General features: G+C 45.6%; 1 protein-coding gene across 1 annotated transcript in view; it reads left to right on the forward strand.

Moving 5' to 3' along the window:
* Positions 1-2,073: 2,073 nt before the first annotated feature.
* OTUD3 (OTU deubiquitinase 3) overlaps positions 2,074-15,058 on the forward strand; it is a 28,986-nt gene continuing 16,001 nt past the window's right edge. The window contains exons 1-3 of the mRNA XM_026517174.4: positions 2,074-2,399; positions 9,250-9,398; positions 13,603-13,715. Of these exons, the coding sequence (XP_026372959.1) occupies positions 2,179-2,399; positions 9,250-9,398; positions 13,603-13,715 (483 nt within the window). The 5' untranslated portion in view covers positions 2,074-2,178. The remainder of the gene's footprint in view (positions 2,400-9,249; positions 9,399-13,602; positions 13,716-15,058) is intronic.

Below are 15,058 nucleotides of genomic sequence, written 5' to 3' on the forward strand. Positions count from 1 at the left end.
TTCCTGAGAACAAAAGAAGGATCTGTAGTGGAAGAATTTCAGGAACTTCACTGAAGCATGTGAAACATTCCAAGACAAGTCAGTCCAGTTCCCTTCTGTGTGCTTTCACTAGCATGTGAATCTATCTTTCCCATCTCCCTCACTTCCCCTCCATCCTAGACGAGCGTCATGTCCTAGACCCAGAATCAGATCACCGTTATCCGTCTTTGGAGCGTCCTATATGACATCCGCCCTCTGACCCATTCTCTTCACCAAAGCCAAAGACAGATTTCTAGACATACACCCGATCATGTCTGTCCCCAGGATGGCCCCTCACGGCTCTAAGGACTTGGGCTGAGCCCCTTCCTAGGCCTTATGAGATTGGGCTGGAGCTGGGCTTTCCTTCCACTTCCTGCTCAAGCCCTCGTCCTGCCATTAGACAGAATTTCCTTCAGTTCTCAAAACTGAGCACACTGTCCCTTCCCTCTGAACTCTTTCAGTCTGCCCAAGTCCTTCTCACCCTTTCAGCTTCAGCCTGGCACTCAGCTCTTCCCAGAAGCCTTTTCGCATCTTTCACTCTACTTTTTCCCCTGATGGCATCTATACCTCCTCCTTGATAGCATTTCTCATACAGTATTATAATTGCTGTGTCCTTGTCTATATGTCCCATTGGAACCTAGGCTTCCTGGGGGCAATCCCCCTGTCTCTTTGGTTTGGGGTTCCACCGGGCACCTGGCACAGGGCCTGAGATGAGAGTTACTGATGGAAGAAAAATACTGATGCTGGTTGAAACTGGGCATGCAGATGCTACTTTTGGCCATGACCCAAGAAGAGCTTGTAGGTAGAGTGAGAAGATAATTATTACGGACAGAAACATTAGGAACATTCCCAGGGATGGCGAGATTGGTTTAGAGGGCCACGAGAAGAAGGCAGTAGCATGACTATGGGAAGGGAAGGAGTTAAGAAGAGGGGCTGAGATGAGGGACGAGAGGGTGTTAAGGTCACGGAACAAGGAGGCCATTAGACCGAGGTGGCTGTAATGCCTTGTAACTATATAAGCGAACCTAAGCCAGTGTCAATGCACTCAAATCCCAGAGAATGAAACTGAAGAACCAAGCACAGTCAAATAGGTTTTCCCAAATAAGTCAAGGGCTCACGCTATAGCCAATCAAATAATTTCCTTGCTTAGCTTCCTGTCTTCTTCCTGTCTATAAAATCCTCTCCCCTAGCTCCTGTTGGAGGAGCGCCCCCAGCCACCTTTGGTTTGGGACTGCTCCATTCCAATGATGTATGCTCAAAATAAATCCTCGAAAATGTTGATGTGTCTCAGTTTGCCTTTTAACAAAGGGATTATTGCAGGAGACAGGAGGTTACAGATGGGGTTAGGTACCAGAGTAGATGGGTGTGAATTGGAGTGATCGACAATCCAGGTTTACCCAGGACTGTCTCGGTTTTAAAATTGCAAGCCCTACGTTTCAGGGAACCCTTAGTTCAAGGCAACCCTAGGTGGGTCACCCTAGATTGGAATTCAGATTCCCGTAGTTGCCAGAAGTTTTGCATAAGGGCAACCTCTCCCTTGAGTTATGAGAACGGTAGAGAGGGGAAGGATTAAATAAACAAAACGTATGGGCTTTGGAACCAGGGCAAAGCTCTGCTTCTTTGCTGTGTGATCTTCTTGAAATTACTTAACCTCTCGGTTCCAGTTTCCCGTAATATGGGGAATAATTAAACACGAGTGAGTCATATGAACGGGCCTACCCCAACTGTAGGCTCATAAGTAGAGTTAAAAGTTTTTAGTTTCCTTTCTTTCCTTACTTTAGTCACTGCTCTGGTCTCCCACTTTTCAATCCTCGGTTTCTCTCCTTGACCTTTCCCTGCCTCGTTCTCGGCTGTCACCTGCTCCTCACTAAAAGCACCACCCACCGCCGGGGGGAAGAGCGGAGCCAACAAAGGTGGGTGCCCCTCTGGCTCTCCCAGGCGAGCTCTCTATGGTGCCTGCCAACAGAGCCGCGCGGAGCTGGAGGTGGGAGGGGGCGGGGCCCGTCACGTGAACCTGGCGCCCGGCGCGCGCGCAGGCGCGGTGTCTGCGTCGCCGTCGCCGGGCTTCGTCGCCCGCGGCGCTTCGCCTTCTTGGCACCTGAGACGGCCCTCCGGCGGTCAGGCTTTCCCTCTTGCAGCTGCGGGCCGCGAGTCGCGGCCATGTCCCGAAAGCAGGCGGCGAAGGGCCGGCCGGGCAGCGGCAGCCGGAAAGCCGAGACCGAGCGCAAGCGCGACGAGCGGGCGGCGCGCCGGGCCCTGGCCAAGGAGCGGCGGAACCGGCCGGAGTCCGGCGGCGGCGGCGGCTGCGAGGAGGAGTTCGTCAGCTTCGCCAACCAGCTGCAGGCCCTGGGGCTGAAGCTGCGGGAGGTGCCGGGGGACGGGTGAGGCGGGCCCGGGAGCGCGGGAGGCGGCGCCGGGGGACGCGCCGGGCATGGCGACCGTCGCCCGTTCTCATCCACTCATTCATTCAGGCGGCGCCAAGCGCCACCGCTTCCCAGTGCGAGCGAGGGGGGGGGGGTCCCTCCCCTCGGGACGCTCGAGTAATCCCAAATTGTCCTAATGATGGTAGAGGCCGCTAGGAAACTGTGCAGTGTTCCTAAGAGACAGCACTGGAGCAGGTCTCCTTTAGATCGGTGCCCAGGAAGGCCTCTTTGAAAGGTGACATTTAAGCTGAGACCTGGAGGAATGAGATGGAGCCGGTCCCTCGAAGAGCAGGACAGCACTTACGGCAGTCAGAATGACGCTGAGACAAGGAGAAAGAGGCGAAGCCCTACTTCGTATAACACTCTGTCCCTTTCGAGTTCTTACTGTTGGGTGTTGACCTCCTTTTCCACTTGGGAAATTAGGTCTTTGAGGGCCTGTTGTTTACTGAGCTGAAGGTAACTTCTCTAGTTCTGACTTCTGTGGGCCTCAGTTTCTCCTCTGATGCTTGCCCGAGCTTGTTTGGGGCTTAGACTGGAATCTAGGGCCAGCTTTTTTTAGGGAACACGAGCTAAATAAGTGGGATGGGAGGGGGAAAATGGGGAAAGGGAAGGGGATATGGATCCAGAATCATGGATGACAGAAGGAAAAAGAGGAGAGGGGAGAACAGTTAGCGTCCTCATTGCAGGGGTAGGTCAGAGGGAGTCTGGTTCCCAGGGTGTGTCACTCTGAAAGAGACTGTATTAATAACAGCCTGGCTGCTGCTGTTCTTCGCTTCATTTGAAGGCTCAGAAAGGGCAGAGGAAGGACTAAGATTAAGTTAAAGACCATATAGAATTGCCTTACTTACTAAGTGTGGAAAAGAGGGAAGAGAGTGGGTTTTTTTTTGGATTTCACATTACATTGTAGCTTATTCATCGAGACTGTTTATGAACTGGCCCTAATTTATCTTTCCCATCTTTCCCACATATGTTCAGTGCTTAGACACTTGGCTTTAGAGCTTGGTTGCATTTTACTCACCATCACCTAGCATAGTGCCTAATACATAGAGGGCATTCAGTGCATTTTTGTTGTATGAGTGAATGATAAAAATATCATGGAGGCCAACTACAACCTCAGCAGGGCCTCTCAAAGGGACGTTTTCTTAGTGGAGTCACTCCCATTAAAGACTTGCTTTGCTGTGTCTTGGTTTTAGCCTGGTACTTTGCTTTCATCAAATGTAGTTGATTAACTATTCTGGGCCTTACTTATCTTAATCAAACTTACAAGCACAAGACACTGCTGTATAAACCAGAATACCTTACAGTTGAATATTTTACACTGGGATTGTGGTGGGGCTGTTCCGTGGAAATGATTGGATTGCTTGTGTCTGTTTGACTGGACATGGTATTCCCAGTGTCAGGGTGTCCAGGAAACTGAAGTACTCAACAGAAGGTTGCTTCTGAGCAGGAATTGTAGCACGGGGAACTATAAAATCTTGAGGGAGCTTTCATAATGCTATGGGAAGCTTTGAGGATACTACCTCCACTCCGCTCCTCCCCCAAGAGAGTTAATTCAGCAAACATTCGTTGAACAAGAGCTGGGAATCCATTAATAACTAAGATACTTAAGGAGTTCACAGCCTAGTAAGAGGTAAATGAATAAGCGAGCTCAAACATTTTGGCCTAGGGGCTCCTTTCCACTCCTAAAAGTTACTGAGAACTCCAAAGAGCTTTTGTTTATGTGCGTTATAGCTATCAATATTTGCTGTATTTGAAAGTAAAACAGAAAAATTAGAAACACAAGACTACACAAACACACATTCCATTAACTGTCAGAGTGATAACCTTATGTATCAGGTAGGCTCTGGAAATCACAGTATACGTGTGAGAGAGTGAGAGTGCGCAAGGTAAGTAACATCTTAGTTTTGATCTCAAGAATACCCTGAAAGGGGCCCAGAGCTACCTTCCCCTCCCCCAAACTGGGCCCCACTTTGAGAATGGATGATATAAATAATTACGGTTTGGTCTGTTTTTAACAGTGACTGATTATGGTACTATGGAGAAGGAAGTGGCCGGCACTCCCTGAAGCGATCAGAGAGGCCTTCTCATTCATTCAGCCAATGTTCAGTGAAACTTACACTGTGCCAGACGCCTCTCAAAGGAGGTCATACTCAGACTGGGTCATAAAGGACCAATAGGAATATGCCAGGAGAACATTCCAGGCTGAGGAGTAATATAATACCTATAAAGGCACAGGAACGCATTAATTTTGAGAGACCTGCGAGTTGTTTAGGATGCAGGAGTATCAGGGTCCAGGGTGAAACACTGGCAGAGAGGCTGCAGAGGCCAGAGGCCAGCTTGACTGGAATGTTCATGTCTCTCCCTTCTGAGGTCCCTATTCTTGAGACAATGTTAGATAAAATGATAATGATAATTCCTTGTGTGTGGGTTCCATGAAGCCCACCCCTTTCTGTTCACACATTCTTTCCATGGGGACCATGAGACGGGCTGTGGCTCAGCCCTCTAGTATTGTGGCGCTTTTGGACGTGATGACGACAGGCTTTATCACTGTGCAGTGGATGGTGTTCCCTGTGTATGTGATGGCTTAGTAGGTATCAGCAGATTCTTTATTAATATTTATTGAGTACTCTTGGTGAAATATAATAAAGTTAAGGTAATATTGAAAAGTTGACAGCCTCCATTCTTCTGTCTTTCCATTCTGGTCTGATTACAATATTGAGTAGCCTTGCATAGCATCTTGCTTTGGAGGCGTATCCATTGTAGGCGGTATGGTACTGTGGCATCCTGGAACCTCTGGGCGCTTGGGGATAAGTTAGCTGGTATCCTCTAATGTAGCCTTTACGTGAGTTGAGTCAATTTAGCATAGATTAATCACAGAGCTACTTATGGGGTTTTGTCATGCGTCATAGGCCACCTTCGGATTGTCATGTTGTCTGGAGGGTGGACCCACATAAATTAGATTCAATTTCAAAACAAGAAAGAAATATTTTAACCTTGGTGTTGTCCTTAAAAACATGATTGGCTGTAGTGCGAAAAGAATCTCTAATTGGATTAGGCAGTACAATGTTAGCATCTGTCTGAACTGTATCTAGTTGCATCTTACTAAATGTCGCCCGCGATTCCATTACTAATTAGTAGTGTTCTACAGTTAAAACACTAAAGAATCACTAATTTTAACCATTTATCTCTGTGCTAAACAAGTTATTTTATTTTTTAATTTTTATTTTGCTTTTAGAATCCTAGGATTTTGGTGATGGAAGGGTACTCACACATCACCTTGTGTAGTTATCCATTAGTACCTGCATCCTGTGTACAGCAGCTCTGTGTCCGGCTCACTGGTTTTCAACCTTGCTGGCACAGCAGAATCACTTAGGGAACTTTGGAAAAAGTACAGTGTCTGGGCGTCTCCTAGGTCAGCTGTACCAGAGTCTCAGGCAGTGGGACCTGGTTATTGAGAACCTTTAAGATGTCCACAGGTGGTTCTGATGTGCAGCCATGATCTCAAACCACTGAGTTAGAGTCTAGATTTCTAGATTCTAGGCTAGTGTCTCTCAAACTTTAGAATGCAACAGAATCATTTGGAGGAGCCAGATTGCTGGGTTTTAACCCAGAATGTTTGACTCGGTAGGCCTGGGGTGAGGCCTGAGAATTTTCATTTCAAACAAGTTTTCAAGTAGTTAGGGATCACACTTTGAGAATCAGTGATCTAGACCAGTGCTGGTCCAATAGAAATAAAACAGGAACCAATATGTAATTTAAAATTTTTCCATTAGTCATATTAAAAAGAAACAGGTGAAACTACTTTATATATATATGTCACTATATGTTAAAATATTATCATTTTGACATATAATCAATATAAACATTTTTAATGAGATATTTTATATCTTTAAAACGCTATTTAAAATCCAGTATCTTATCCTTACAATGCGCCTCAGTTTCAATTAACCACATTTCACGTGCTCGGTAGTCACACGTGGCTAGTGGCTACCATTGTGTACAGCACATATGTAGACAGTTACTGTAGATTGCCAACAGGTAGGAATTTTCAAGATCCTTTGTTTATAACCTATTTTCTTAGAGCTAAAATTTCCTTTCATTTGCCCGAATCTGTGTCTGTGGAGCCCCCATGTTTTAGCGTTGTACAAATAACAGCATCCCTTTCACCATGACACACAGTTGGAGGTAGCTCTCATGTCCTGCTGAGCCCGCTTTAGGCTCAGCACTAGTTCTTCATGTTCTTCATATTACATAGTTTAAAGCCACTTCTCATCGGAGCATGTCTGTCTTACAGTGTGGTACCCAGAATCGTATCTAGTAGTAGCTGTGGTCTGACCTCAAAGAGGACAAGACCTGTCCCTCCCCCACCCCCACCCCGCCCTTTCTGCCCATTTACTACTATGATTGCAGCCTCGGAGGCCATTAGTTCTTTCAGTGGCTGTTACAATACTGTCTCCTCCTAAACTATTATCCAGCACTCAGAACTCTTACACGCTACTTACATAATTGCTTATTTTTGTGAACTCATATGCAAGACCTTGCGTATATCCTGATAGTGCAGTGGTTCTCACGTGGAAATGATTTTGACGCCCCCAGGGGACATTTGGCGATGTCTGGAGACAGTTTTGGTTGTCCCAATAGACAGGGAGGATGGCAGCGGGGGTGCCACTGTCACCCAGTGGGTAGAGGCCAGGGATGCCCCTAAACATCCTACGGCGTACAGTGCAGCCCCCACAACAAGGACTCACCCCCAAATGTCGATAGTGTGGGTGTCGAGAAGCCCTGCTGTAGTGTAATGGGGAGGGGGTGGGCTCAGGAAACAGTCGGGAATCTCCTAGAGGGCCTCTGGGGACTGGTCACATTGTTCTTGTGGGTATCAGGAGTGCTCTTGCTGGGCTCCTGGAGGCTGCCCACTGCACTAAGGGTGTAGTGTTTGTTCACTTTTCTTATGTCACTCTCGTGTAACTGTCAGAAAAGAAAGCGATTTGTCTATCTTGATTTTTCATTTTGACTACTTATTTTTAGTAAGGTCAAGGAGAGTTTGGCTAATATAGACAAATATATTAAAATATGTTTAATAGTTACTCCTAATTCTACTATTTAGGGGTAACTACGGCTAACCTTTTGGTGCCCGGGTTTGACTCCTGGGCCCACCATCCACTGACTTTGTGACCATGGGTAAGTTACGCAAGGGGGATAGTAATAGCACCTGTCCCAAAGAGTAGTGAGGACTAAACACATCTAATACATATCAAGTGCTTAGAACAGTCCGTGGCACCTCGTAAGAACTATGTAAGTGATGGTTTTAGTGTTCACATACATATATAGTGTGCAGATGGACATGGTCAAGCTCACGCAGCGTATGTAGTTCTGTCCCTGTTTTTTGGTTGTATGGAGAGTCAGATGCCCAACCGACTGAACCACCCAGGCCCCCCCAAATCACAGCTCTTAAACTAGATTCAAGAATAGACTGACTAGTGGTGGCAGATACTAAGGGTTTGAAGAAGTTTGAGAGAAAAGCTTAAAATTGAGAACATCTTATCCATTAGCTTACTTTTTTCCCTGTGGGTGAAAAAAGATGGCTATTGTTATATTTTAACAAAAGACACCTCAGTGTAGTATATATAAATGCTATATTCCAGTTGGTTCTAGAATCTTGCCCCAAATTGATGCATAGTTTCTTGGTTTCTAATTTATAGAATCTGCATTCTTTAAATACTCTCCTCCCCCTTTGCAAAAAAAAAAAAAAAGTATACATCCTTATATGTTTGAAGAGATTTCTGCCTTCTCCATAACTTTCTGTTGAAAACTCAATTTCGTGAGTTGAAAACAAAAAACCTCTTTCTCCTGAACATTTGGGTCTGAAGTTCTGGAAGTGATAAGTTTATATTTGGCAATGAGTTTACTCTTCATTTGGAAGAGCGAACAGTTTGGTGTGAAACTAGGCAACTGTTGGGCTTCAGAATGGCTTTTATTGCCTTAGTTTTAAGGATACTAGATGATGTTTGTCTTCTTTCAGTTTCCGTGTGTCTGGGCTCTGTGTTTGTGATACAGTTTGGATTTTTAGAAGCCTTTGAGGGGTTTCCAAATAAAGATAGCTCTTAGAGTTTATCACCAGCATTTTAATTTGAGAAACAAAAACTGGTGTTTAAAGTTTCCATTTGGCAGGAATAACAATGGCATTGTGGCTCCCTGGGTGGGAGGAGAGGAGCCAAGGAGGGCGAGTGTCCTTGCACAGTACAACCCATAGGCTTTCCTTCTCGTAGTCTTCTCCACTATGTTTGTAGGACTCAAACAGGATGTAGAGTTCAATTGCTTGTATTAGGAGCTTGGCAAATTGCTATCTTTTGGGTACTCTTTGTTAGATGAATGATTAGTTAGCTGGGCAGCTGTAGCTGAGCTCGTTTCAGAAAGAGGCAGTAGATACGTTACTACTTTGGAAGGGGCTCTGGGAATCGTAGTCCTTAGGTGTGGAACGGCCTGTCTGGACCTTGCCTGCAGGTGGTTAGTGTATCACCACCTCCATGTGTTGACGCAGCTGAGGCCTGGCGAGTTTACTGTCCGTCCTGAATCAGCCAGCTGCTGATGGTGGGGAACGAGGTCCTAGTTTGTTGCCTCTCAGGAACGCGATGTGCTTGAACGCCTGCCCTGGTGCTCTCCCCACGGTGTTCACGAAGAATCCTGGACTGAGTTGAGGCTTTATCTCCAGGGGAAGGACTTCCATAGGTGGCCTCGCACGAAGCATCATTGTTTCAGATGAACTGAGTTCATTTTTAAAAGGTCTTGACCAACATTTTTGTTTTGATAGCAATTGCCTGTTTAGAGCACTTGGTGACCAGTTGGAGGGACACTCACGAAATCATCTCAAGCACCGACAAGAGACAGTGGATTACATGATAAAGCAGCGGGAAGATTTTGAACCCTTTGTAGAAGATGACATTCCTTTTGAGAAACATGGTAAGTTCACCGTGGGACACTGGATCCTCCAGGAGTAATGCGTTGGGTAATTAAATCCATCAGCATTTCCCACCCTCTCAGTCAGGGGTTTGATTACATAAATTATGGCATTCATTTATTCAACAAATACTTGTCTGCTCTGTAATAGGCAGCATGCTAGGCAGTTGGGAATCAATAGGTGTAGGTGTCTGTATACTTAATAAAAATGATGGTGTTAATTAACCTGAAAAGCTATTTATGACTTCTTAGTCGGGGGGTGTGTGTGTTAAAAGCAGCCTATAAAATGTATATAGACTGATCTTCATTTTGAAAGGTATATACACACAGAAACACACTAGGAGAAGTGTGTAGGTACTAACATTTTATGGTTGTTAATTCTTGGCTCCACTTATTTTTCAGAAACCACTCACTTTCAACAATTTGGTGATAATAACAACACCAGTTTATAGGGTGTTTGGTAAAGATTAAATTACGTAATACAATTAAAATAAGTTCTTAACGTCAGCCATCTGGGGATGGCGGGACTGTGACAATTTTAAATGATCTGTGTATTTTTCTGATTTTCAGAATGACCACGTGTTGCTTTTATAATCAGAGAAAGCAGTAGTCATTTTAATTTCTCACCAAAAACCCAAACACAACCACTTTTCTTTGAGGCATGTCAGTGATTTAAATTAGCTCAGATCTAGTAAGAAAGTACATATGAGCTTCCCCCCCTTTTATTTAAAAGATTTTTATTTATTTATTTTAAGGAGAGAGAGCGCACGCACAGGGAGGAGCAGAGGGAGAGGGAGAAGCGGATTCCTTGCTCAGCGTAGAGCCTGACACGGCTCAATCCCAGGACCCCGAGATCATGACCTGAGCTGAAATCAAGAGTCGGATGCTTAACTGACTGAGTCACCCAGGAGCCCTAGTACGTTTGAGCTTTTAAACTTTAAGGTTCGGGGAACCTGGATGGCTGAGTTGGTTAAGCATCTGCGTTTGGCTCAGGTCATCATCTCAGGGTCATGAGATAGAGCCCTGCCCTGCATCGGGCTCCCTGCTCAGTGGGGTGTCTGCTTCTCCTTCTGTCTCTCCCCCTGTTCATGCTTGCTCTCTCCCTTTCAAATAAATAAATAAAATCTTTAAAAAAAATAAAAAAAACTTCAAGGATCTACTAAACGAGGTGTTGATATATTTGTATTTTACAACTAACATTTTCATCACAGGGCTCACATAATACCCTTATTAAAGAAGAGACAGAATCATTCTGTGTTTTAGAGAACTGATTCTGGAAACCATGTCAAGAATGGACGGAGAGAGACTGAGAAGGAGGATGAATTAGAAGGTTGTCCGCATTGGCCAGATGAAACAATAAGAGGGTCTCCACCAGCTATCGGGGGGAATGAATAGAGTCCAGGCCAAGACACAGTTTGGTAGTGTAATTGACAGGCCTCATCGGAGGTGGGGAGGAGGGGAGGAGAAAAAGGTGATTCTGAAGGTTCTAGGGAACGTCTGGGTAGCTGTATCCTTGTACCCTCTGTCAAGATAGAGGGCAGCAGGAGGAAGACCTTTGGGAGGGAAACTATCCATGACCCCAAAGCCTTTCTCATTCCTCAACTAGGAAAGGACTCATTCATTAGGCACCAGTGGCAAAGGGACACAGCAGCAAACCACCCCTCCCCCCATGAGTAGTTTATACCAGTCACCGTGTTCTTATGGTTCCTCTCCCTGGCTCAGTTTTTGTCTAGCAGATACTAGGTTACCAGATGGTCAGCTGTTAACAAGTGTGGGTCTACCGGGCCAGTTTTGTAGTTTAGTGCTATATAAAATGAATGGTGTCATTCGTCCAATTAAAATATCATTTTGGGTGAAGAGAGTTTTCAGTTTGTGACTGGAGATTCCGCTGTGAGTATCTGCAGTGGAGGTCACGTGGTAGATTGGGGGTGTGAGGACAAGGGACTCAAGCCTGCAGTCGCCAGCAGGATGGTCCCTGTAGAAGTACGACAGGAAGGTGTGTTTTGAAATGCCCCTGTGTTTGCCTGGTGTTTGGTTGGTGCTCTGTAAGAATCGGAGCATCAGAGGTGTGAGAGGTGGCTCTGACTGCCGTAGTGGAATGAGAGGAAACCGAGAAGTCTGCACATTCCATTTGCGGGTCACTGAAAGACCAGACTTACTGCATTTATCACTCTCCTACTTAATGTGTTTTTAATGCCTGTCTGCCTTTTTACACTGTGAGATTCTTGAGGGCAAGGACTGTGGTTGTTCCCCAAAGTGGCACTGCCTGGCACGTGGTAGGCACTCGGGAGACATTTGTTAAGTGAATAAATCAGTGGCTCACCTAACTGTTTAGGGCCTGGTTACCCTGGCATATGGCTGTGTTGTTCAGGATTGTTCCTTTCCTTTAGACTCTGGCTTCTCCAACTATACAGAGACCTGAATCTGCTCAGTGCTTTCTGCCCCTCTCTCCTCATGCCCAGTCGTTCATTAAGTTTTGTCCCTTCTACCTCAGTGTTTTTTTCTTTCACTGCTTCTCCCTTATAAAATCAAACCTTGGTGGCCATTTGCTTAGATGTCTTCGATACTTTTTGGACTGATTCTTTCGCCTCTTGACCCCTTGAGTTTGTCTTCCACGTTGCAGCCAGAGTAGTGATCTAAGTGTACATCTAAGACCTCTTTTCCCCTCTCTAAAACCTGCTGGCACCTCCCCACGGACCTGAGGATAAAGTCTAAACTCTTCAGCTTTTGTTACTTCTCTACCCTTGTCTCTTGCTGTTTCCCGCTCTGTCTTCTGCTCCCCCTTCCCCTTTCCCCCGCTCTCAGCAGTCCCAAGTTCCCACCATACCGTACAGCACGCAAGCTCATCCTTTCGCCTCTCCTTGGAACATCATCCGTTCCTCTTCTGTCTGTCTCCTGCTCACACGTTGGGAGTGCAGTTGTCTCAGCTGAAAAGGTTGTCTGATACACCTTACCTCCCCCTCCCACTACCAGACTGCGTTGTGGTCCCGATCTGGAGTCAGCCAGATGGCAGGGTTTAGGGGGCACAGTCTTCCACGAGACTTCCCTCTCTTCTGATACCAACTGCAAACTGGGGGTTTCCCAGAACCACTCTCAGGTTTGACAGGTCTTGTTAGAAGGACTCAGAGAACTCACCAAAGGCTGTTAATATCACAGTTCTAGTTTATTACAAGGAAAGGATATGGATCAAAATTAGACAAGGGGTAGAGAGTCTGGGAAGATTACACAATCACGGAATATTATCAGCCAAGGAACTCATACAAACTTCAGTCCTTGGATTATTGGGGCTTCATTATATAGATAATGTTATAGACTCCGTGATTGATTGCCTAAGTGGTTGCACTCAGTATCCAGCTCCGAATCCCCCAGGTCTTCCTAACATCATGTGGCCAGAGAGGCCCACCATGAGTCAGCTCATTAGCATAAACTGTCAGGTATGGCCAAGGCGCCCATCATCCTTTCACCTGGGAAATTTCAAGGGTTTAGAGGTTATATTGCCTAGGAGCGAGGAACAAAGGCCAGATCTCTCTGGGTAAGGCCAAGTTCTTTATTATACATCCCTTTCCTACAGCACTTAGGCATCAGTGGTGCCTGTTTTCTTCTTGTCTGCCCACCACTGGTTGTAGACTCCTTGAGCTCAAACTGTGACCGCCTGCGTAATGGAGTGGCTGAGAGCCAGGTCTTGGAGGCAGGCTGCCTGGGATGCAGTCTCAGCTCTGCTGTGTACTGGCTCTGTGACCTTGGGCCCAGCTGTAAACTACTCTGTGCCTTGGTTTCCTTATCTGGAAAGATGGTGTGCATGATGATACCTCTTTCAGAGAGTTTTGAGGATTAAAAGTAATAATCCAGAAGTGAGTAGAGCCGTGCTTAACACATAATAACACTCATTAATGCAAACTGAAAGTTACTCTGGTGGTTGGTCCGTTTCCAGTGTCTCTTACAGAGTTAGGCATGTAGGAAGCAGTCAGTCAGTATTTAATGAAGGAGGAAATGACTCCTTTCTTTATGAATAGTTGATACTCTTCTGAGTAGCAGTTGACATACTGTTCAACCAGCTGGATTCCTAGTTCTGACAAAGCTAGTGGACTTCTCAGATGTACCCTTCTGTTTCTTATCCTTTGGAACTAAGCAAATACCGAAGCATGTTTGCACTTGGATTTTTCCATTCTAAAGAGTTCATTTTTCTCTCTCTCCTATTTCTGTGCAGTGGCCAGTTTGGCAAAGCCTGGCACCTTTGCTGGCAATGATGCAATCGTAGCCTTTGCAAGAAATCATCAGTTGAATGTGGTGATTCATCAACTTAATGCCCCTTTGTGGCAGGTAGGTCACCTACTGAGGGACTTATCTTAAGCTCTTATTTATAAATTAGAACTGGGGGCCTTGGGGTGTCCGAAGATGGTGATATTGAACTGTACAGGGTCACTTGGACCGAAGGCCTCACCACGGACGGGAAGGTGCTGGTGGCTTGGAATTCAGCCCTGTGCTGTGTATACCCGGAGTCTGAGGTGTAAGTCAGAGACCTTTAGAAGGTTGGCAGTATTATTCAGCAAGGTGATGGGGATGCAGGAGGGCACTTGTGATGAGTACTGGGTGCCCTCCAGAAGTGTGGAGTCACTAAATTGTACACCTGAATCTTATACTACACTGTTAACTAACTTGACTTTAAATAGAAACTTAAAAAAATATATATTATTTAGCAGTCAGTTACCTGGGTAATTTGAGGGCAGAGAGCTTAGTGTGGAAATACTTGAGAGAATGTTGTAGAAAATACTGAAGTGGGAATCTAGAGGATTAGTGCCTACAGATTCTGGTTGAAGGTGCGCCTATTCCATGTGTATGTTTTGTTTTTTTGTGTGGAGGGAGACAAAAACCAAATGCACTTAGTAAGCATTGCTAAAAAGTGTGTTCAGAACCGCAGAACGTATTTCATGGCCTAGGAGGTCAGGCTCTGTTCTGTGCTCTGCCCAGCCATACAGAATGGTTTTAGTGGTTTTTCTACGGCAAAGAAAGGATTTCATGACACAGGTTCAGGATGGTCCCCCAGTCCCTGTCATGAAGTACCTGTGTGTGCAACTGTTTTCGCCTTTCTTCGGTACCCTCATCTCCCCTAAACAGTCCGTCAAACCAGACATTCTGGAATATGGAAAGCCACAGGTCAGGGGGAAAGTGTTTGTAGGCTACCACTGCCTTCCTCTTCATCCTTGCATTCGGAACACTGCTTTTCACGTCGTGGCTCAGTTCCCAAAGCTGTGTGTAGGATTTCCATTCGTCCTCTCTTCCTCCCATCACTTTCCCATTTCTGAGTTTTGTTTTTTTTTTTTAATTAGCTGAAACGTGGTAATCATAGAAAAATTTGAAAATTCAGAAAAGCCCATGAAAGCAAATAAAAATCACCCAGAGTCACATTACGCAAAGATTATTATGGTTAACATGTTAGTGTGTGTCCCTGGCATTCACACACACCGTTAGCTGAAAACATTCATATGTAATTGGGAAGAGACGTATCACGGTGGTTTCATACCTGTTTGAGGCACATCTGCGCCCGTGTAGACGCATCCAGGTGCGTGTGTACCCATACGTACAGATCTCTGTTATTTTCATAAAGGCAACGATGACCTTTCTTTCCTCATTTTTTAAATATACCACCTGCACATATATATTCC

The sequence above is a fragment of the Ursus arctos genome, unplaced genomic scaffold (assembly GCF_023065955.2).
Source record: "Ursus arctos isolate Adak ecotype North America unplaced genomic scaffold, UrsArc2.0 scaffold_32, whole genome shotgun sequence".
Lineage (NCBI taxonomy): Eukaryota > Metazoa > Chordata > Mammalia > Carnivora > Ursidae > Ursus > Ursus arctos.